At 47.1% G+C, this 22,361-nt stretch overlaps 1 protein-coding gene across 1 annotated transcript; it reads left to right on the top strand.

The window, feature by feature from the left end:
• Nucleotides 1-16,671: 16,671 nt before the first annotated feature.
• Nucleotides 16,672-17,576, top strand: LOC128847964 (olfactory receptor 11G2-like). Its single transcript, XM_054047687.1, is given in 2 exon segments — nucleotides 16,672-17,401; nucleotides 17,404-17,576. Coding segments are annotated over 2 exon segments (903 nt in total).
• The last annotated feature ends 4,785 nt before the right edge of the window (nucleotides 17,577-22,361 follow it).

The raw sequence follows: 22,361 nt of genomic DNA, 5'->3' as shown, positions 1-22,361 counted from the left end.
ACAGATGAGCTGGACGCAGGAACACCTGTCCTTCCCCGGGTTGGGCGTTGCTGTAGGGTTGAGGCATGTGGATACCCAGTGTGCGGCTGCAGTGTGCATGTGCACAGGCAGAAGCAGGTTCCTAAGGAACTTTCACTGCAAAAATATAGGCGCCAAACCAATGTAGGCACCCACAGGTCTTGGCAGTGGCTGAACAGGGGTTTTGGGATCCCAGCGGGGCCTGATTCTGGGATGTAGTTCCTGAAAGTGGCAGTTAAGCGCCTAAGTCCTTTTGTGACTCTAGCCCTGCATCGCTCTGCGCCTCAGTTTCCCAATCTGTGAAATGGGGAATAAAATCCTTCCTTCGCTCACAGGTGTATTACGAGGGCAAACTCCTAATGCCTGTGAGGTTACTGTGATGAGAAGCAAATAAGGATCTCAATACAGAGAAAATAATCTCAGCCACGAGGTTAAACCATCATGGTTATCTGGGTAGAAGAAAGATCCAAGGATTTTTAAATGTTAATGTTCACATAGTAACACAAAGTACATTTGAAACAATGACAATATAGTTGCCCTGCTAAATACTGACCCAATTCAGATTATTGACACTATACTGAAGACCCAATTTCATCATATTTAGGAGATATAGATCAGAGGTCTATATCTATGATATGGCCAATCTATATCTTCATCATAGATATAGACAAATATTCTTCTATGATCTCCTTTTCTTGATTTGTATCAAATAAACAGCTCATGATTAGGTTGATTTTATCACATAAATACTTAATGATATCCTGATTTTATCAGATGAAACATCTCAGTGAATAATCAAGTATCTTATGAAAAAGTTAATTTAATCAAATATCTCCTAAATATGATGATTTTATCAAATAAATACAGCAAGATTAGATTGCTGTTATCAAATAATTATTCACAGAAATATATTGATTTTCCAAGAAAATTGTCTTGTAAATACATTTTCATTAGATCATCTTGTCTGACCTCCTGTATATCAGAGGACAGAGAATTTCATCCGGTTACCCCGGTACTGAGGCAGATAATTTGTGTTTGATTAATGTAGACCTTGCATTTGGCTAAAGAATATCTTCCAGAAAGGGAGCCAGTCTTGATTTTAAGATGTTATAATATATATCTGTATATATTATGAATGTATTGATTTTATCAGATACATATCTCAGGAATGAATTGATTTTAACAAACATTAAATGAATATACTGATTTTATTAAATAAGTATCTCATAAATCAGTTGATTTTATCAGATAAAAATTCACACATTTGTGGTAATATCAAATGATTATAGCAAAATATGTTGATTGTATCAAATATCTTACAAATATGTTGATTTCTATTTAACTATGTTCATACAAACCACTCTCTCTCCCCCCATACACACCTATTTATCCATCTATCCATCCCCATACACACATATGTATCTAAATCCATAAACACCCCCTATTCCATCTATCTATACATAAACCTATCACAACAAACACCCCTCTATCAATCCAACTATCCTTCATTCTATTCCCACACACACCACTCTACTTTCTCCATCCATCCCCATAAACATCCTCTATTGATCCATCTTTCCATCCATCTATCCCCATAAACACTGTCCTCTCTATCCATCTATCCATCCCCATGTACACCCTATTTATCTAATCTATCTATTCCCATACACACCCTGCTATCTATTCTCATACCCACCCCTCTATCCATTCATCTATCCATCACCATACACACCCTTCTATCTCTTGCTCTTTCTCTATTCCTATACACACTGATCTAGCACCATGCATACCCCGCTATCTACCTTCTTGCCTTTTGAAACTCCTATTACTGTAATCCCCTCCCTGCCACCACCCACCCCTCCCCATGCTGCACCACCTCTGAGTATCTCTGAATCATCCAATGGCTGTCAGAGATTCCCAGCTCAGTTTCCTGCACTCCCATTTACCTGCACATCAGCTACCCAGGGGTCAGTCCCTTCTGGCCCTTGGTGCCTCTCCTCCTATGCCCATGGAGTTCCTCCACTGATGGACTTATCACCATGCATCCCAGCAGTTCCAGGGTCTTCTCACCCACCAGCCAACACTACTGGAGAGGGTCTGAGGAAGTCAGCTCTGGTGAGGTTGAGCCATCCCCATCACGGAGCATCTCACACATGCATCTCCTGCCGTCAAAGACCAGAGTGCTGCCAGGGAGAGACCCAGCTAGTGATCTCAAATTGCCTTGGGAGGAGAGCTGGGACCATGGGTACTGTGCTCAGAGGTGCAGCTGCAAAGGGGATTATTATAGCAGGCCACCAGCCTCTGCAGTAATTAAAACCTGCTTTCTGTTCAAAGCTCAACTTTTCTAAGGCTACATCTGCACTACGAGCTCAGGGTGTGGTTCCCAGCTCATACACACATACTTGCACGACCTCTCACCATGCCAGCATGCTAAAAATAGTAGTGTAACACGGTTGCATGGGCAGTGTCAGCATTGTGCTAGCCTCCCAACGTACAAACCCGCCAGAACCCCGTGGGTACATACATGGCATGGCTAGCTCACAATTTTTAACACGCTAACTCAGCTGAGAGCTAGCGCGAGTATGTCTGTGGCAGCTGGGAATCACACCTCTGGCTCATAGCATGGACATAGTGTAAGTGATTTAAAATCTGTACAGTTAGATTGTCTTGACGTTTGGCGTGCCTTAGCGTGCTCAGGGTAGGGCAAGGGATCCAGATCTGGTGTCGTTTCAACCAAGGGGTTCCTGAGATACACCCCCCACCCCACCAAACTGCCTTTCTCCTAATGGGGGGCTTCTACCGTTTTTCTTTTTCCCCCAGACGTGCGGCTCGAACCATGGCTTTGATCCGGGCACAGGACTGTAGTTGGACATGTGCCCCAGATAGTGCATGGCACCCAATGCTCCTCTGTGGGGGAGCACAATTGAAAATGAGATTGGCACGAGAGTTACGCTCTCACGTTGGGCACGTGCCCGACACACAACCGAGACAGATTATACCGAGCATGTGTGGACAGAACAGCCCAGAGGCAGTCTCACCTGCCTTTTTTCCCCCCACAGCAGCTAGTTGGCTCAAGGGGCTCTGCAGTAGCCATTGATCCTGACCAACACCCAGCCAGCACCAGCTGGGGCCCAGCATAGGGCAGGGATCTGAAAACGGACTTCGGGCATGCTGCTAAAACCCATCTCTGTTGGCAGTGCAGGGTTACTCTGGGAAACATACCCATCCCGCTTCTGAAAATAATGTAACTCAAACCTGTGAATGCTTGCCAGGAGGGGAGAGGCGTTTGGGGCTGCAGTGAGGGGAGGGTGAGACATGGAGATGGGAGGAGAGAGGGGCTGCGGGGCACAGGTATGGGAGAAGGGGGCGAGGATATGGGGAGTGGTAGGGGAGGGGTGGGACACTAGAAAGGTGGACATGGGAGTGGGTGGCAGGGGGAAAGGGGCAGGATTTCCTGTCAGCCCCATATTCTTCCCTCGCATGTGTGTGCCAGGATCTGGGGTCCTCTGACCCTCTGGGGGGGTGATCCCCGTCCTTGCACCTCCTCATGTGAGCCAGGATGGTGGGGCTTGCCCCTCTGGGGGTGTCTGAGCACCTCTCCCTGCTCCTCGTGTATGTGCCATCTACGGGGCTGTGAAACCCTAGCTCTGGACAGCCATGTGGCACAACAAGGCATGGGAACTACCTTTTCCATAGGCAAAACAGTCTCTCCTAGCCCTCTCTGCGTCACCCCGATTAGTTCTCTGACATTTCCCTTTAGCAGCAAGAAGAGCGTCATTACACCAAATCTGATATCCTCTGTTAACACTTGGCCTCCAGGCCTTAAGGCAGAACAGAGACCATGGCTGATGTCTCGCAGAACAAGATCCCCTTTCTACACATTAGCTGAGCTTTTTCCTTAGGGAGAAATCACTGGATCATTAGCCAGTGAGACAGGTCAGGAATGCAGAAGACTCATGAGCACCGGCTTCTTCCAAAGAGTGTGAGAACCTGGCCTCCAGTTTTCCCAAGCCAGGAAAATAAAAACATTGCACAACGTCTATGGCGGCTGCTGGTGCAGACTGTATAAACCACACAGTCGTGCAATTGCCCCTCACATCCATGTCTTCTCTGCTCCTCTTCCCCCTCGGTGTGCTCTCCTGCCTCTGACCCCAACCCTCTCTCGCCTCCTGCCTCTGTGCCCCCTCTACTCCTCGGTCCTTTGCATTTGGGTCAGGCTGCTTCCTCCTTGTCCACCCAGACTGCAGGAGCACTGAGAGGGGAGCTGCTGAGAAATTTTCCATGGGACTGATTTCCTGACAGAAAATGCCTTTTTCTCACAAACTTTCCCCCAGCTGTCAGTCAGTGCCCCGCGTTTTCCTGGGCGTCTCACAGCGCTCAGCCTCTGATGCCCCACAACTCAGCTAACTCAGTGTCACCCAAACCAGGACCAGCTGCCACAGCTGTCTGTCAGCGGCCTTGGCCACAGGGAGTCCCACTGCACACTCATAGAATCATAGAATATCAGGGTTGGAAGGGACCTCAGGAGGTCATCTAGTCCAACCCTCTGCTCAAAGCAGGACCAATTCCCAACTAAATCATCCCAGCCAGGGCTTTGTCAAGCCTGACCTTAAAAACCTCTAAGGAAGGAGATTCCACTACCTCCCTAGATAACCCATTCCAGTGCTTCACCACCCTCCTAGTGAAAACATTTGTCCTAATATCCAACCTAAACCTCCCCAACTGCACCTTGAGACCATTACTCCTTGTTCTGTCATCAGGTACCACTGAGAACAGTCTAGATCCATTCTCTTTGGAACCCCCTTTCAGGTAGTTGAAAGCAGCTATCAAATCTCCCCTCATTCTTCTCTTCTAAAGACTAAACAATCCCAGTTCCCTCAGCCTCTCCTCATAAGTCATGTGCTCCAGCCCCCTAATCATTTTTGTTGCCCTCCTCTGGACTCTTTCCCATTTTTCCACATCCGGCTTGTCCTGGGGGTGTTTGGCCAGAGATCTTCCATTCACTCCACTCTACCTGCCATTTGGAGGCAGTGTCATGAGACACAATGTGGCCGACAATTCACCCTAATGAAATTCTGGATTCGTCTGAAAGCCGAACACCTATGGAGCCGTGAGGAGACTGACCCAGGGAAAGCCCCTTGCTGCACCTGCATAGCAGCCACGTGGCATGTCTGGAGCTCATGCAGATTTAACTGAGGCCAGAAATTATGCTAGTTTTACCATGTGTCCAACTCCAGCTAGCTCCGGGATCCATTCCCTGCTCACCCATTCTCCTGCGGTGTGACCCTGAGCAAGTCACTTCCTCCCAGCTCCACAAAGGGACTTGGTCAGCCTCTGAGCACCCCTCCTGGATCAGGCCACATGGGTGAGACAGGTGCTCCTCTGCCTATCTTCCCTGCTTTGTGCATCACCCTGGGGCTCACCAGGAGGCAGGAGTGGGGTGCCTGGAGGGAGGGCAGTGTGCATGCCCAGAGGCTGAAACAAACAAGGGAATTTTTACCCTGAAAACTTGGGCACTGAGTGAGTTTAGGCACCTACAGGGTGAGGTGGCAGCCAGGAGGGAATTTTTGGATCACAGTAGTGCCGAAAACTGAGACGTAGGTGCCTAAGTACCTTTGTGGATCTGGGCCCTCCCTGCGCCATGCCTCAGTTTCCCCTCCCACCCTTTGTCTGTCTTGTCTGTTTAGACTGTAGACTCTTTGAAGCAGGAAGACCCAGATTCTCAATGGGAGTCAGGCATCTAAATATCCGTGAGGATCTGGACCAGGCTCTCTCTTACTATGTGTATGTGCAGCACCCAGCACAGTGGGGATCTTGGGTAATACAAATAACAGTAAGCTACTAGAGAGGCTAAACCTGCTTTCTTCTATGCAGTGTAGACTCCACAGAACCCCGCAGTGGTAATTACAGGACCTGTACATTATTGCTTTTGTACACTGGTCATTACGAAACTAGCACAATGCTGTGATCCCCTGGTAATTCACTTCTATAGGCAATTGCTATAAACTGAAGTGTTCTTTCAGTTTCTCTCTTTTGACTAACAGATCTTTTATAACTCATGGTGGGCAGTGAACAGAACTCAATGGAGAGATGCTGGTTTATCCCACCTGAGAATCTGTCCCTAGATGAGTAGGGGTGGCATATTATCGACCGACTGCACATCGGCCACTTTGTCAGAAAGTTGATGAACTGGACAGAACAAAGGTCTAAAGAGGAAACAATCATTTAACAGGCTTGTGCTTTTACCCTCTCCTGCTTTCTAAGCAAAGACAAACATCACAGGCAGAACTGCAGGACTTTCCCCAAAAGAATGCTGTCATATTAATACAGCGTTGATCCACATTACCCACAGATCACTGTGGTTTAAAGTAGTTGATAGATATGGAACCCTTCTGCCTGGTGGAGCAACAAAGGCTGGGTTCAATATCTAAGGCAGAGGTGCGCAAACTATGGCCCGCAGGTCACATCCAGCCTGCGGACCCCTCCTGCCCAGCCCTTGAGCTCCTGGCCCGGGAGGCTAGCCCCTGGCCCCTCCCCAGCTGTTCCCCCTCCCGCGTAGTCTCAGCTCACTGCACTGCCCACCGGCACAATGCTCTGGGCGGTGGGGCTGCAAGCTCTTGGCAGGCCAGGGCTCTGCAGCTGCGTTGCCCGACCCAGTGCTCTGTGCTGCATGGTGGCGTGGCTGGCTCCAGCAGTCAGGAAGGAGAGGGAGGGGTTGGATGGGGCAGCAGGCCACATGGGTGAGACAGGTGCTCCTCTGCCTATCTTCCCTGCTTTGTGGCAGGGGGTCTGGGGGCAGTCAGGGAGAAGGGACGGTCAGAGGGCAGGGAACAGGTGGGTTGAATGGGGGCAGGAGTCCAGGAGGGGGCAGTCAGGAATGAGAGGAGGGGTTGGATGGGGTGGCGGGGGGCAGTCAGGGGCGGGAGGTCCGGGGGCAGTCAGGGGACAGGGAGGGATGGATGGGGCAGGGGTCCTGGATGGGCCGTCAGGGGGCAAGAAGCGGGGGGGGGGGTCAGATAGGGGGCAGGGGCCAGGCCACGCCTGGCTGTTTGGGGAGGCACAGTCTCCCCTAACCCGCCCCCCATACAAGTCCATACTGTTCCCTGCTGGAGGGAATGAGACTTTGCCTGCCATGTGTCCATCTGTCTGCTGCCCCTGCTGGAGGGAATGAGACATGCTCAGTGTGGGTGGGTGACTTCCAGTTGCTCAGACAGGGATGGGATTTTTTGTGGGGATGAATGTGTATGATTCTATGTGTGCATGCTAACACCCCACTCAGAGGTGGATACATCTTAGCACTAGGTGAGGGATTTCTGTATTAACAGCCCCTATGCCCTACCTCACAGGGGCTGCATCTCAGCACTAGGTGAAGGACCTCAATAAAAACAGCCCTTGCACCCAGGTCCAGAAATGGGTGTATCTCAGCACCGGGCAAGATACCCCTGTATAAACAGTCGCTGCGCCCGTCCCCATAAGTGGTCGTATCTCAGTGTCCAGTGAGCAATCCCTGGATAAGCAGTTACCTTACCCCAGAGGTGGCTGCATCTCAGCACCAGGTGAGGGATCCCTTCATAAGCAGACACCATGCCCCACTCCAGGATCAGCTGCATCTTTTTCTATGACATGGCAGACTTTACCAATAATCCCTCGTCTCCTTTCCCATCTCCCTCTCATTCCAAATGGAGGCTCAGAATCGGCCTATGGAACAGGACTTCATCCTGGCTGCTTTCCCTGGGAGCCGGCATGATCACCTCCTCCTCTCTGCCTTCTTCATAGCCCTCTATGCACTTGTCCTGGCTGGGAACCTCACCATGCATCAGGACACCATCTTGCCCAGCTCCCCATGTACACCCTGCTGGGGAACGTCTCCTGGCCAGATACCTGCCACACCACATCCATGGTGCCACAGATGCTCTCCAACCTAGTGTGCCCCCATGGCACCATTCATAGATTCTAAGGCCAGAAGGGACCAGTTTGACCATCTCATCGGACCTCCTGCATAACACAGGCCATGGGATTTCCCCAAAATAATGTATAGAGCAGATCTCCCTCCATGCCTGCTTCCTCCAGTTCTACTTCTTCTTCTCACTGGGCCTTGGATAGGTACCTGGCCATCTTCCACCCCCCAGCACTACCCCATCCTCGGGTGCCACTGACTCTACTGAGCCCTGGTAGGCTCCTGCTGGGTCTCTGGCTTCCTGTCGTACCTCCTGCCTCTGGTCCTGGTCTCCAGGTCATCCTGCTGGGAGTCAAAGGTAATCAGTCACTTTCTGTGTGATCCAGAGCTACTGTTCGCTTGGCCTGCCCTGTGGTGGGACATGCCCAGATCTTGGGCTTCGATCTCATCTTCGCCATGGTCCTGGGCACCTTCCTCTTCTCTGTGTCCTCCTACAGGCTGGGGGTGGCTGCTTTTCTGAGGACACGTGGCCAAGAGGGGTGGCTCAAGGGGTTCTCCCTCCATGTTTCCCCATGATCGCCATCTTCACCAAAAGAGCATTGTGTGGTCTTTGCTGGCAACTAAAAACTCACTGGTTGTCATGGCTGTTGTGGGGTGTATGTATGGAAAATATATTAAGAGTTGTGTAGCATGTAGAACATTGTGTTCCAAAGCTGCTGGAGGTGAAACAGGTCACCTGGGGTGGGGGGATTCTCAGAGTTAACTCAGCCATGAATGAGAACAATTGACAGCTTTCCACCCAGCCCAGCCAAGTGGTTACAGTCTAGACAAGGTGCAGGATTAGGCCTTTACAAAGCACAAAAGAGTCAAAGTAAAAGACCTTGACTATGGGGACCACTGGGCCGAACTGAAATGAATGAAGCGCCCTGGTGATGAAAAGAGAGAAAAGGTCTGGAACTATGTAACAGGAGAAAGATGGGCAGAAGACATGATCCATTAGGTAGGCGACACTCTGCCAGAGTGAGCATCTCATGGCAAGTGGATCCCAGCTCTCTCAGCTGGACAAGTGCTGCACGGACCGACCACTGGGTGAGAAATTAGACAGGAGAGGAACTCGTTAGTCAGTAGGATCCCTAGATGGAGTTTTATATTTGTGTTTTATCTGTAACCATGATTCCAATCCTTATACTGGCTTCTGTTTGAGTCTTTATCTTAAGCTTTGTCCAACAAACATCTCTTTGGTTTTACTATAGACACGACTAAGCCGTGTGCTAAGGAGAGTGTTGAACTGAAGTGAAGCTAGTGAACGGGGGTCGCTGCTTCCAGGGAGGCAGCGAATCTGTGTGCACTGCAGATGTGAAGAGGTCAAGGGACTGGGCGCTCGAGTATAGCGCAGTGGGATGTGCAAACAGGTTGGATGAACCTGTGCCCTGGGGCAGAGCAGGACTCTGGGGGTAACAATCTCCAGAGATATAGGCCCAGATTTTATCTGCCCTGCCCCAAGGACTCACTTAGGGAGCCTAAGGACTAGGGATGCAAATTGCCAGCCTGCAATGGGGAAGCGCAGGGCTCCCAGAGTGGGGCGCTTGTATTGCCAGCAGCTGGTAGGCTGGGGCGAATTTCCCCAACTGAGCACAGACAAGGGTCCCTGGTGCTGTAAGCAATCTGTAGCGATTCACCCTGTGTCCCTTAGGTAATCCCCGACAAGGTCACAGCAGCTGATTTAGGTGAAAATGGGAAACCTGGAAAATCACCATTTGGTTGCTCTGGTTATTGGGGTGAGGCAGTGAGTTCAGGATTAGGGTTAGGGTAAGGGTTGGACTTCAAGTTAGTGGGCCCTTCATCCCATTCTGTGCAGCCCCTCCAGCCAGCCCCCACACCCCTTTCCTCCAACCAGCCTGGCTTCTCACCCCCACTCCATCCAGCCTCCCAGATCGACCCTTACCCTCCTCCATCCAGCCCCCAGCCAGGCCCTCACCCCACAACTGGGTCCCTCACTACAACTTCATCCAGCCCTCCCAGCCGGGCCTCTCATCCCCCAGCCAGGCCCCTCACCCCACCTCCATCCAGGCCCCCCCAAAGCCAGGCCCCTCACCCCCCCCATCTTACCCTCCCAAAGCCAGGTCCCTCACTCCCTTCTTCCAGGCCCCCCAAAGCCAGGCCCCTCAGCCCCGCTTCTTCCAGGCCCCTCACCCCCATTCAAGTCAAAACCCTGTTGATTTTGGCGAAAACTGGAAAAGCCTGATTTTAGTGGCGAGTTTTTCCAGTTTTCCCATTTTGACCCCCTGTCACGCTGCCTGGTATGGGACGCAGCTAAGAGAGCCAACCTCAGGCCAGAATACAGGGCATGTACCCCAGACTGGTGGTATATTCTATTTGATTTCACCAAGTCAGCAATAAAAGTGTACTCTTGGTTCACTACATTAGATTTACCATAGAGTCACAAGTAGTTCCCTTAGGCTTTCTAGCCCCTGTTTATCACCCAGGCAAACCAGACTTTGTGATAAAAGGTTATTAAAACCAAAAACCACATACACTAGGTTCTTCCAATCCCAAAGGAACGGCCACTTACCCACAGGTCATAGGATGCTCAGGATCTCACCAAAAAACAACGCTGATAGTCAAACTTTAGTAAACTAACCAAAGATTTATTAAGTAAGAAAAAGAAATGAGAGTTAAAGCAGATAAGATACATTACTGATGAATCAGAATATATGAGTCGAGTTGTTAGCAGAGGTATAATGTCTGCTAATCCTCTATCAGTCTCTTACAGTCCTTTCATGAATCTTTCAGGGCGTCTCAAGGTAGTTCTTGAGAATCTCAGTCCAATGGCTAACACTCTTCCTGTTTAGAGTTTCAGCAGATCAGTGATGGCGGGATCCTGCACAAGGTCCAGAATGTATGGTTCTCTGGCAAGCTGACAGGCCTCTTCACAGAAGCTGTCCCAGCAGGGGCTTTCCTCTGAGGAAAGATAGGCAATGCAAACAGTTTGTGAACCTCAATTGTAAAACCAAGGACTCTTGCTTTGAAGTTAACCTTCTGTTCCCATGCATACACAAATAATCCAGTTACCTTGATTTGCATGAGGTAATTGCCGGCCATTCATTATAACGGGGATAAATAATTGAAGACAATACAGTTAATATCATTAGTTTCATGCAGTATACACATCTTTGATCTTAAGGCTGATTGAGCACAGGATACATACATAATATAAAGAGACATGAAAAAGGTTTAGCAACTACAAGCTAATTTGGTTACACTGGTATATCAAACACCTTTGATATAGAAGACAAATACAATTAGCATCTATTCTTGATTTTTATCAACATACATGAATGGGCCTATGTCTGTTATCCCCATTTAACATTCCTTTGTTACTTACATACAGTAAATTAACACTCTTCGAGGTCCTGCCTGAGCTGGCCAGCTGTCAGCGCCACACCCTCCTCCATTGGGTTCTGACCAGAGTGGGTGCCAGGGGCTGGCCATAGTGGAGGCAGGGCCCAGCTGGGTAAACAGCTTGGCCTAGAGAAGCAGGGAAGTGTGCTTCTAATTAATTAATAATAATGATTAATGAGGTGCTGGGTGAGTATAAGGCCCACACAATGGGGATCTCACACATAAAGGGTTTTGCTCTTCCCTTGGCTTGGAAAAGAAGAAATACATCATCCCCCCGCAGTGCAAAGTCTACACTTGGCCTGTGTTTATAAAGCATCTTTGCCCTTCGATTCCATGTATACAGCATAGGTGAGATGCAGCCACTTCTTGGGTGGAGAAGGTTGGGAACAACCGCACAGTGGCACTGCATGGGGAAAGCTCGCCTGGTGCTGAGATGCAGCCAGCTCTGGGGTGGGGCTGCTGGGTGACAGACGTACAGCGACAGTGCTCAGGGAAGGCTCGCCCGGTGCTGAGGGCCTATGTGTGTCCCTGCTGCTGTCTGCTGGAGGGAATGAACCCCTCTCAGTGGTTGGATAGAGCAAGAGAACCCAGCACCTGCTAAAAAGCAACAGAGAGTCCTGTGGCACCTTTAAGACTAACAGATGTATTGGAGCATAAGCTTTCGTGGGTGAATACCCACTTCGTCAGACGCATGTGGCTGCTAGAACACAGAGCACTGCCTTAGTGCTGCCAGCCCCTGCCTGGGATTTGCCATGTGTCCAAGGGGCTGGTGTGGGGACTTTTAATGTGGCCTCATCTTAACACCCCCAAGTCCTGTTTGTCGGGGTTGGGGGGCTGTGTGTGTGTGGTAGTGTTGGTGTCACTAGGCATAGCTACCAGGTAACTCAGGGGAGTGGAAGGCCAAAGAGCCGATGAAGCTCTTCTGCTCTGGGTCTGTGAGCCACAGTGACTCCATTTTGTGAACTCTCACCTACTTCTATGCTAACTGCTTACATATTGAAGCAGAAATGTAAGGGTCAGCTTTTCTAGCAGGCAGACTGCGGTAAACAGGCCTTGCAAGGCCAAAAGATAAGCAGACGAATGGGAATTTTTCTAATTGTAACCCCTACAGAAGGGAGGGGTGGGAGGGGTAAGAGGGAGTAACAGAACAAAGGCTTACACAGAAACAGCTTGGAGTATAAAAGGTAAAAGTTGTTTGTATGTGTTGCACTGGATTTGAGACATGCTGGTCTCCTAGTGCCATTTCAGAGCTCTGAAATAAACTTGGCTGCTTTCTCCCCTCGGTGTCTTTATTGGTGCCAAGTACACCGGGCGACGGACCCCTGTTTGCCATCTCGGGGCCTTTTTAGGCAGGCAACAGTAGGGAGGTCTCTGTGTGTGTGTGTGTGCTGTGGGAGGGCTGCGGGGTGGGGACGACTCTGTGGAAGGCTGTGTGTATGTGTGTGGGGAAATATGTGTGTGGGGGGGTGTGTGTGTTTGGACTGTGTGAAAGGCTGGGGGGGGGGTGCTCTCCCTGGTACTCCCCTGGGTGTCCACAGATCATTCAGGGATCAAATCCAGATCTGGCTGCTCCCACCCACTCCAGAGACCACGTCCCAGGCATCCAGTGGCTCAGAGAGCAGATATCAGCCCCCTCTCGCCCTACCCCCTTCATAGCAGAGGCGGGATGAGGAGGCTGAAATCTCACAGCCAGGTGGGTTTTCACACACAGCTTTATTCTTGCTTTGCTTCTTCCATGTCTGCTGCACTGTTCTGCCATCCAGCCCAACCTGCTCCAACCACTAACCTGGCCATGCACAAACTCAGGCTGGAAATTGGTGTCTAACTATCAGAGGGGGGAGGTTCTGCAACAGCCTCCCAATAGGAGTTGTTGGGGGAGCAACTTCATTAGTTTTGAGGGAGAGATAGAGAAATGTAGGAGTGTGATTGCATGATGGGGTTTCCCTTTTTTGGCTCTGTGTCTTACCATCAGAGGGGAGAGGTTCTGCAACAGCCCACAATAGATGTCATTGCCAATTACTGAGTTCAGCTAAAAACCGATTTGAAACAGTTCACCCTTATTTCCAGTCTTAATCCAGATAAGATTTCCAACCTTCTTTCTCCCCAAGGCCTTTCCTCCCTATCTCTTCCTCTCCTTCTTGCTGACCAACAGTTTTTCCTTTGTATCTGGGCTCACATAGGCCCTGATTTTTGAGATAACACTGGTACCTGGGGTGGGAAGGGTTTTTAGCTGAAGTCAGTAATTGTCAATGACATCACTTGTTTATTGAAGGGTATAAAATAAATTCTTAAAAGCTTAATTCCTAATACCTGCTGACCACGTTGGAGCCGACCAATATGGATCTAAGCACCCCGGGTTTAGCCCGTTTGTAAGTATCTTGATGAAATGTTTATAAATGTTTTGTTACTGTTTGGATGTAGTAAATTGCTTATTTTTAGGCTTTTTAGGCATGTTTTTGAGCAACTGTATAAATATCATTTGGCCTTTGGATGTAATAAAGGAATTTATGGTTAAATTAGTGTTGTGATATTATTGTGCATAAATAATAATAATTCTGACATCCATTCAATTCCAATGACTAATTAACATGGTGGAAAAAAAGTACTCTGCTTTAAAATTCTAACCTTGTCATCTCTTCGATGCAGGTGTTAGTGCTCGCAATAAACATCCCCCAGTTCTCCCAGTAATTATCCAGTAAAACCATCTCATTGTCCCAGTATAACTCAAGCTGTGAATTTAAACCAATATAGTTAAATGAGTGCAAAAGGCTGTGTGGATGTCTTAATTCAGTTTAAACCAGATTACTCTGGTTTAGTTTAAACTGATTAGGAATAGGTTTATCCTAAGCTGAAATCAGCTAAGGTTGCATTAAGTTATACCAGTTGCTAAGGCCTAAATTGTTAAGAGTGCCCAGTAAACTTCCTTACGCCACCCAGTAGTTCTCCACTAAAGAGCAGATTTACATTTTAAACGGACAGGCAGACAGATAGATAAATAGAAAAGTAAGTGTAAGAATAGATAGATAGATTGATAGATAGATAGATATGGCTTGGTTAAAAACAAATAGAAAAAACTACTTTAAAACATTTTAAGGTGGGCTCTTTTTCTCTTTCATAAAGAAGAAAGAAAAGAAAAACATATTTTACAGTTCCTTTGTGGATGAGATTCTGATCTGTTATATATTTTCTGCACTCAGATGATCAGAGCAGATACTCCTTTGGATTTGACTGGAACCTGGAATTTATGTAGGACTATTTTAATCAAATCTAAAATACATGGAAAATATATTTATTTGATTTAACATTTCCAATCTCTCTATTTGAATTGTACCAATCTGATCTATACATTAATATCATATATACTTAGTACTAGAATATTTGAATTTAACCTGGAAATTAGTGTAATATATCATTCTTAACCCAATATTTCAACTAATTCAAGAAATATGTCCTATATAGAAATAATAACTCAATATTTTAATCAGCTCTAGAGGTTAAAAATAAAACTACACATATAATATTTTAACTAAATCTAAAAATATATTTATTTCTTAATTTAACATTTTAATAAAATCTATAAATTTATATATGTTAGCTTAATATTTTAAGCACTTCTAGGAAATATAATATATCACTATTAAGTTAATATTTTAATAAAATCTGGAAATTAGTACAAAATGTACTTACTAATTTAATATTTTAATAAAATGTAGACAAAAATAATATAAAATTCTTAATTTACTATTTTAATGAAAAATAAGAATATAGCATTATTCATTTATTTTAATCAAAATAGGCATTCATATTGTATATAAATATTAATGTAGCATGTTTAACAAATCTGCAAAACATCACAATATGTACTTATTAATTTAATATTTAATTAAATCTAGAAATTAACATGATATATAAATATTAATGTAATATGTGAAGTGAATCTAGAAATCAATACATTATGGATTTAATGAGTTAATATTTTAATTGAATATAGGAATGAATATGATATATAATTCTTAATTTATAATTTAATCAAAATTGAATTTAACATCATATATAATTAATCATTTCTTTAAATTTAAAGTAGAAATTGATAACATATAGTTCTTAATTTATTATTTTAACTAAAAATAGGAATTTATATAGTTAGTTTTTCTTTTAATCAAGAATAGGAATTGATATATAATTATTAATTTTACATTTTAATCAAATCTAAAAATTAACATAGCATGTGATTATTAATTATACATTCTGAATCTTGTAATTAATATAATTTATTGCTCATAATCCATTATTTTAATCTAATCTGGAAAATATAATGTGTAAACCTATTTAGGGGAGGGACTGTCTTTTTCCACCGTGTTTGTGCAACACCTAGCACAATGAGATCCTGGTCCGTGACTGGGGTTCCTAGGTGCTACCACAATAATAACTAATATAATATACAATTATCAATAAATAGTATCATTTTCAATTGACTCTCAACATTTCACATGTAATGATTGATTGCAAAATTTAATCATATTGATATTAATAGAGATTTTTTTTATATCAGATCTAGATTTTCCTTCTGCAGAGCTGTTAGGGCCAATCCATGATTGATGTTGTCTTTGGATCTGTCCAGACTCAAGGTAAGGAATTTTAAAAAGTCCTCTTGATTCAATTCTGTGTCATCATTAGTTAGAGCAGAGGAAAGATAGGGGGTAAAATTTTCCAAGGTACTTAAATTGTTTAGGAGTCTAATCCAATTTCCAAAAGGGATTTAGAGCCAGACTTTCAAAGGTATTTAGGTGCCTAAAAATGCAGTCAATTTCACTTTAGCCTTGAAGCGCAGCATTAAATCATCTCACCTTGCTTCTCTGAGCATTACTTGCTGTGATCCTAGACTGGTCCATAGGAGCTTCTCCAGCTATGGAAGGATGAGCAAGAGTTTGTTGCCCAAACAAGACAGCTGGACGAATGCCTCAATGCAGGATCTTCATCCAGTCCTAAGGGTTACAAACACAGAATAAACCCAGCTTGCGTGTCAGATTCCAGAAGGAGTTTGAAATGTGATATGTATGAGAGAGAGAGAGCAGGACTCTGAATGTGTGTGTCACTGCTGCCCCCCGTTGGAGGGAATGAGCCCTGTTCTGTGTGTGTATGTGAAAGAGACAGACAAAGGTTACTGCCCCCTACTGGAAGGAATGAGACCCGCCTTGCATGTATGTGTATGTGTGTGTGCGTGCACGTACTATTCCCTACTACTGTAGATCCCTCTCCCCTCCCAGAGCCCTGGGTAGAACCTTGGTGTCTTGTTGATTGTTTCCTTTCAGCTCCAGGGACCCCTGATAAATCCTACCAATGGCACCATCCCGATGTCCAACTTCATCCTGCTGGGTTTCTCCTCCCTGGGCCAGCTGAGCCGCACTCTCTTCTGTGCCCTTCTCTCCGCCGCCTACACCGGGACACTGGCAGGCAACCTGTGCATTTTGTGGGCCGTGCTGCAGGATCCCCACCTCCAACGCCTGCCTATGTACATCCTGCTGGGGAACTTCTCCTGGCTGGAGATCTGCTATGTCACAGCCACGGTGCCACGGATGCTCTCGGACCTGGTGTCCCCTGGCATCCCCATCTCCTTCCAGGCCTGCTTCATGCAGTTTTACTTCACCTTCTCCATGGGAGCCACTGAATGCTTCTTCCTCGTGGCCATGGCCTTGGATAGGTACCTGGCCATCTGCCACCCCCTGCACTACCCCGTCCTCATGTGCCCCAAACTTTGCTGGGCCCTGGTGGCCTCTTGCTGGCTCTCTGGCTTCCTGTGGTTCATAGTGCCTGTTGCCCTCATCTCCCAGCTCTCTTTCTGTGGCTCCAACACCCTGGATCATTTTGTGTGTGACCCGGCCCCATTACTGGCTGCCTCCTGCACCCCAGCTCCCCGGACTGAACAGGCCTGCTATGCCCTGAGTTCCCTCATCATCTTCACCATCGTCCTCTTCATCCTGGCCTCCTATGGGCTAGTCGTCAGGGCAGTGCTGAGGCTGCCCTCAGGGGCCAAGCAACACAAGGCCTTCTCCACCTGCACCTCACACCTGGCTGTCGTGGGCCTGTTTACGGCTCCGTCATGGTCATGTACGTCAACCCGGCAGCCTCGGGGGACAGCGGGAAGGTAGTGACGCTCTTCTATGCGGTGGGGACCCCGCTGCTCAATCCACTGATCTACAGCCTGAAAAACAAGGAGATGAAGGAGGCTCTGAGGAGGACACTGCTGAGGGAGCGGTAGGGGGTTCTGCTCTGGCCCAGTCTGCAGGGACTGGCCAGTCACGGGAGTAGGCAGAGGGGTATGGAGCCTTTCTCCTCTGGGGTTTCTGACTCCAATCCTGCAGGGGGAACACAGACAGCATTTTGCATGACCTCTAGGAGTCACTCGTAGTATAAAAATAACTGTTTGATGATACAATCAGAACACAAACAGGAGCTGGGGGAGGTGTGTGCGTGTGTGTGTGTGTGTGTGTGTGTGTCCTGGCTGGAGGAAATGAGCCCTGCTCAATGTGTGTGTAGGCAGAGGACAGGAGAGCAAACCGATTGTGTGTGCAGGGAGGCTGGCTCGCATCTCTGCCCTTTTTGTGTAGCTGTATTTCAAGATTGTTACCTGCATAAATGTGGTATCACACTTTGCTCTCTGGATCTAAGTTCTGCTCTCCTTTTCTCTGCTGGCAATCGGGAGCAACCCCAGTGATGTCAAGAGATTGACACCTGTGCAGCTGGGACCAAAATCATGGTGATATATTTGTATGTTACAGACCACACTCCCCTTCCACAGCCAGGGACAGAACTCAGGAGTCCGAGCACCACAATCTGCAAATGCATCCTAGAATACTCAAGGAGCTGACTGAGGAGATATCTGAGCCACTAGCGATTATCTTTGAAAAGGCATGGAAGACTGGAGATATTTCAGAAGACTGGAAAAGGGCAAATATAGTGGCCATCTATAAAAAGGGAAATAAGGACAACCTGGGGAATTACAAACCAGTCAGCTTAACTTCTGTACCCGGAAAGATAATGGAGCAAATAATTAAACAATACGTTTGCAAACACCTAGAATATAAGGAGGTAATAAGTAACAGTCAGTATGGATTTGTCAAGAACAAATCGAGTCAAACCAACCTGATAACTTTCTTTGACAGGGTAACAAGCCTTGTTGATGGGGGGAAGTGGTAGATGTGGTATATCTTGACTTTAGTAAGGCTTTTGATACTGTCTCACATGACCGTCTCATAAACAAACCAGGGAAATATAACCTAGATGGAGCTACTATAAAGTGGGTGCATAACTGGTTGGAAAACCGTTCCCAGAGAGTAGTTATCAGTGGTTCACAATTATGCTGGGAGGCCATAACGACTGGGGTCCCGCAGGGATTGGTTCTGGGTCCAGTTCTGTTCAATATCTTCATCAGTGATTTAGATAATGGCATAGAGAGTACACTTATAAAGTTTGCGGATGATACCAAGCTGGGAGGGGTTGCAAGTGCTTTGGAGGATAGGATTATAATTCAAAATGATCTGGACAAACTGGAGAAATGTTCTGAATAGGATGAAATTCTATGAAGACAAATGCAAAGTACTCCACTTAGGAAGGAACAATCAGTTGCACACACACAAAATGGGAAATGACTGCAGAAGGAAGGAGTACTGTGGAAAGGGATCTGGGGGTTGTGGAAGCAGAGAAAAGAACTGACAGAAGGGAACTGCAATGCATGATGGTTGTTAGCAAGAGTCAGGCTTCGTTAGCAAGAGACAGTCTTTGTTAGCAAGAGTCAAGCTAGCTGTGACCCTGATAACCCTGATAACGCGAGATTTGTAGAAGCGAGGATTGTGTGAGACGGGTGAGAAAGAGCTGTGTAAGAAGTCATTGTGACCTCAGTATAGATAAGGTGTAGAAGACCTTGTGTAGATAAGGTATAGAAACTAATTGTATGTAGGCAAGAGTCAAAACAAGTAAGGAAATGAGATATCAAGATGGCCTATGTATAAACAAAATGCAGCTGTCCCTCATTATTTCTGTAATGAAAGGTATAAATGCTTGCTGTAATTAGTTACCAGAGAGAGACCTACTTGCTCTCTCCTCTGCACATGTGAGAGTTAATAATAAAGCCTCTGACTTGCTGCACCTAAACAAAATAGTGAGAACTCAGTTTTTCTCCGACAATTTGGGGGCTCGTCCGGGATGGCAACGCCCACTGAGGCAACGGCAGCTGCTACGGATCGTTCCCCTTCGAACCCCATGGCGCCACAATAGAGGTAAGAGACCTTTTGAAATCTCTATTGGGGTGTCGGAGGAGGACTGTCCGTGGGGCCGTCTGCCCCTGTTGGGCTCACGCCATCCGAACTTATTGACTGTGCAGCAAGGTCAGATGCTGAGCGGCGTAATAGGGGAATTGTTTGCCGCCCCCTGTAAGCATATGCTAGGTGCATAGGGTTTGCACCTGTATTGAGGAGTTGTTACTGCCTCAAGAGGGGTTTTTACCACCTCAAGTGATGCATCAAGGTACTTGGGAATAGTACCTGGAGGTACTTAGGAGTAGTACCTGGTAGAAGGCCTTGGTATGTGTGCATGTGTGTAGTCTGTGTGTGTGTGTGTGTACACAGTGTGAATTGAGTGTTACCGGAAGACGCCCAGAGTACTCTGCGAAGTCTTTTGGCTCGTGACCAGAACTACTCTAACGCAAGCCCGGTAACTAGAGGATCTTTTAGGAGATCCGACCCATGTAAGTTAACTCGGCCTGGCATCGTCCGGCGAGGAGGCTACCTGGGTCTAGGAGTGTGTGCACCCATCTTCCCTCCCCTTTTCCTCTCCGTGTGAGCCACTGACAGTCTGACCATCTCACTGGATGCAACAGAGTAAGCGGCGCTTTCTCTCTGAGATTAGCCGACGCTCTTTGCTGAAGGGAGGTGTAGGGGGTCATGGCTATCCTCGTTAGTCACTCCTGTGTGAATACCCTGTAGGGAGAGATCCTTAGTTTATGAGCTGCTAGCGCGGACAGGGTATCCTTCCCCCTTTGAGTGTGTGATTGGAAAATGGGTGGGGGACAGTCTAAGTCTTCCCTCTCACCCCCTAAGGGTACCCCAGCTTATTTCATGTACGTACATTATGGCCCGAAAACCTGCAGGTATTTAGATAATTGGAATCTTTACACGCGTGCAAATCCATCTAAACAATGTCCACTAGAAGGTACCTTTGATTTAGACAAACTTAAATACCTTAAAGAAACTCTGGCTTCACCAAAAGCCTCTGATACACAGTGGGAGCAATTTGTCTGTTGGTGGGAGGAAGCAACAAAGAGACTCCACGAGTCTCGAGTGCGGAGTCTAAAAGACTCCCAGGAAAAGTTAAAAGCTCAAGTGCAACATTTACAGCTTAAATGCAAGGCATCCAGCTGTTTACCCCCTAGAGCGATTCCTTCTGCTCCTGTGTATCCTAATCCCGTTCAAGCAATTCCTTCTGCTCCCCTTTATCCCCAATTAGTTAGATCTGACAGTGAGGAGGAAACTGCTGAGGATATTTTAGATTTCTTCAGTAACATTCAGCAGCAGCAGCAGCCCGTGCTGCCTCCCCCCCCTTACATCCACTGGTTCTCCTATTAAGAACAGTCTGTATGTCTCTGCTCTTTTAGATGCCCTTTTATTGCCCAAAGCTATAGCTGTCATGAAATGTACAGCTCACCAGACCCCTCATGCTGAAGTTACCCGTGGAAATGCTTTGGCAGACTCTGCAGCCAAAGCAGCGGCCCTTTCTGCACCTCAGGCTGAATATACTTGTGCTTTGATTGAACAGCCTCCACTAGCCTCCCTTGAGGATCTGGCCAAGATCCAGGAAGCTGCATCGGCAGCTGAGAAACGTTTTTGGAGTGCTAATGGCTGTATTCTACACCCTGATCATCTTTGGCGTGCCCCAGCTGGTCGCCTGGTTGCACCGAAGATGCTAATGCCCTATCTTGCTCGTGTATACCACGGAATGGCTCACGTGAGCAAAGGGGGGATGGTTGCTGCAGTTAACCGAGATTGGTGTGCGTTCGGGTTCCCAGTCATTGCACATCACTACTGTCAACAATGTGTGATTTGTCAGCAGCATAACATTGGTAAAGCTGTTAAAGTTAGGCAGGCAGCTCACCCTCCCCCTTGGGGACCTTTTGTAAATATTCAGATTGATTTTATTCAACTGTCTAAATGTTGTGGCTATGAATATGTATTGGTTTTGGTGGATGTATTTTCAAATTGGGTTGAAGCTTTTCCCTGCAGGAAAGCAGATGCCAGGACTGTTGTGAAACTTCTGCTTAAAGATTTTGTACCACGATTTGGCATCCCTGTGAGTATCAACAGTGATCGTGGAACTCATTTTACGGGACAGATTGTAAAGGAGTTATGTGCAGCTTTGCAGACTCAACACAACCTTCACTGTCCCCACCATCCGCAGTCTGCTGGGACAGTGGAACGCCAGAATGGAATTCTGAAAAATAAACTGGCCAAGATTTGTGCTGAAACAAACTTGAAGTGGCCAGATGCCCTTCCTCTGGCACTAATGAGTATGAGGGCCACTCCCAATCGAAAGACTGGACTCAGCCCTCATGAGATTCTGACAGGGCGCCCGATGAGACTACCAACTGCGCCCCCACTGACCCTAGCTCAGATGGACATTCATTTAATGGATGACACAATGCTTAAGTATTGTCAGACACTAATGAAATGTGTTAAGTCTTTCTATACACAGGTGAAAGAAGCACTACCCAAGGATCCTGTGCAGCCCTGCCACTCGCTGGAACCCGGAGACTGGGTCTACATAAAGGTCCATCAGCGAAAGACTGCCTTGGCTCCACGCTGGAAAGGCCCTTTCCAAGTCCTGTTAACCACTAACACTGCTGTGAAGTGCCAAGGACTGCCCACCTGGACCCATGCTTCGCACTGCAAAAAGACCCCTCCGCCTGGAGAGGATTCTCCAGCTGCTGATCAGCCTATTTCTCCTGCTAACTCTGCTGTGCCTCCTGGACAGCAGGGAAAGAGGACAAGGTGAA

The sequence above is a fragment of the Malaclemys terrapin genome, chromosome 13 (genome assembly GCF_027887155.1).
Source record: "Malaclemys terrapin pileata isolate rMalTer1 chromosome 13, rMalTer1.hap1, whole genome shotgun sequence".
In the NCBI taxonomy this organism is placed as follows: domain Eukaryota; kingdom Metazoa; phylum Chordata; order Testudines; family Emydidae; genus Malaclemys; species Malaclemys terrapin.
This window is presented reverse-complemented; position numbering and strand designations above follow the sequence as displayed.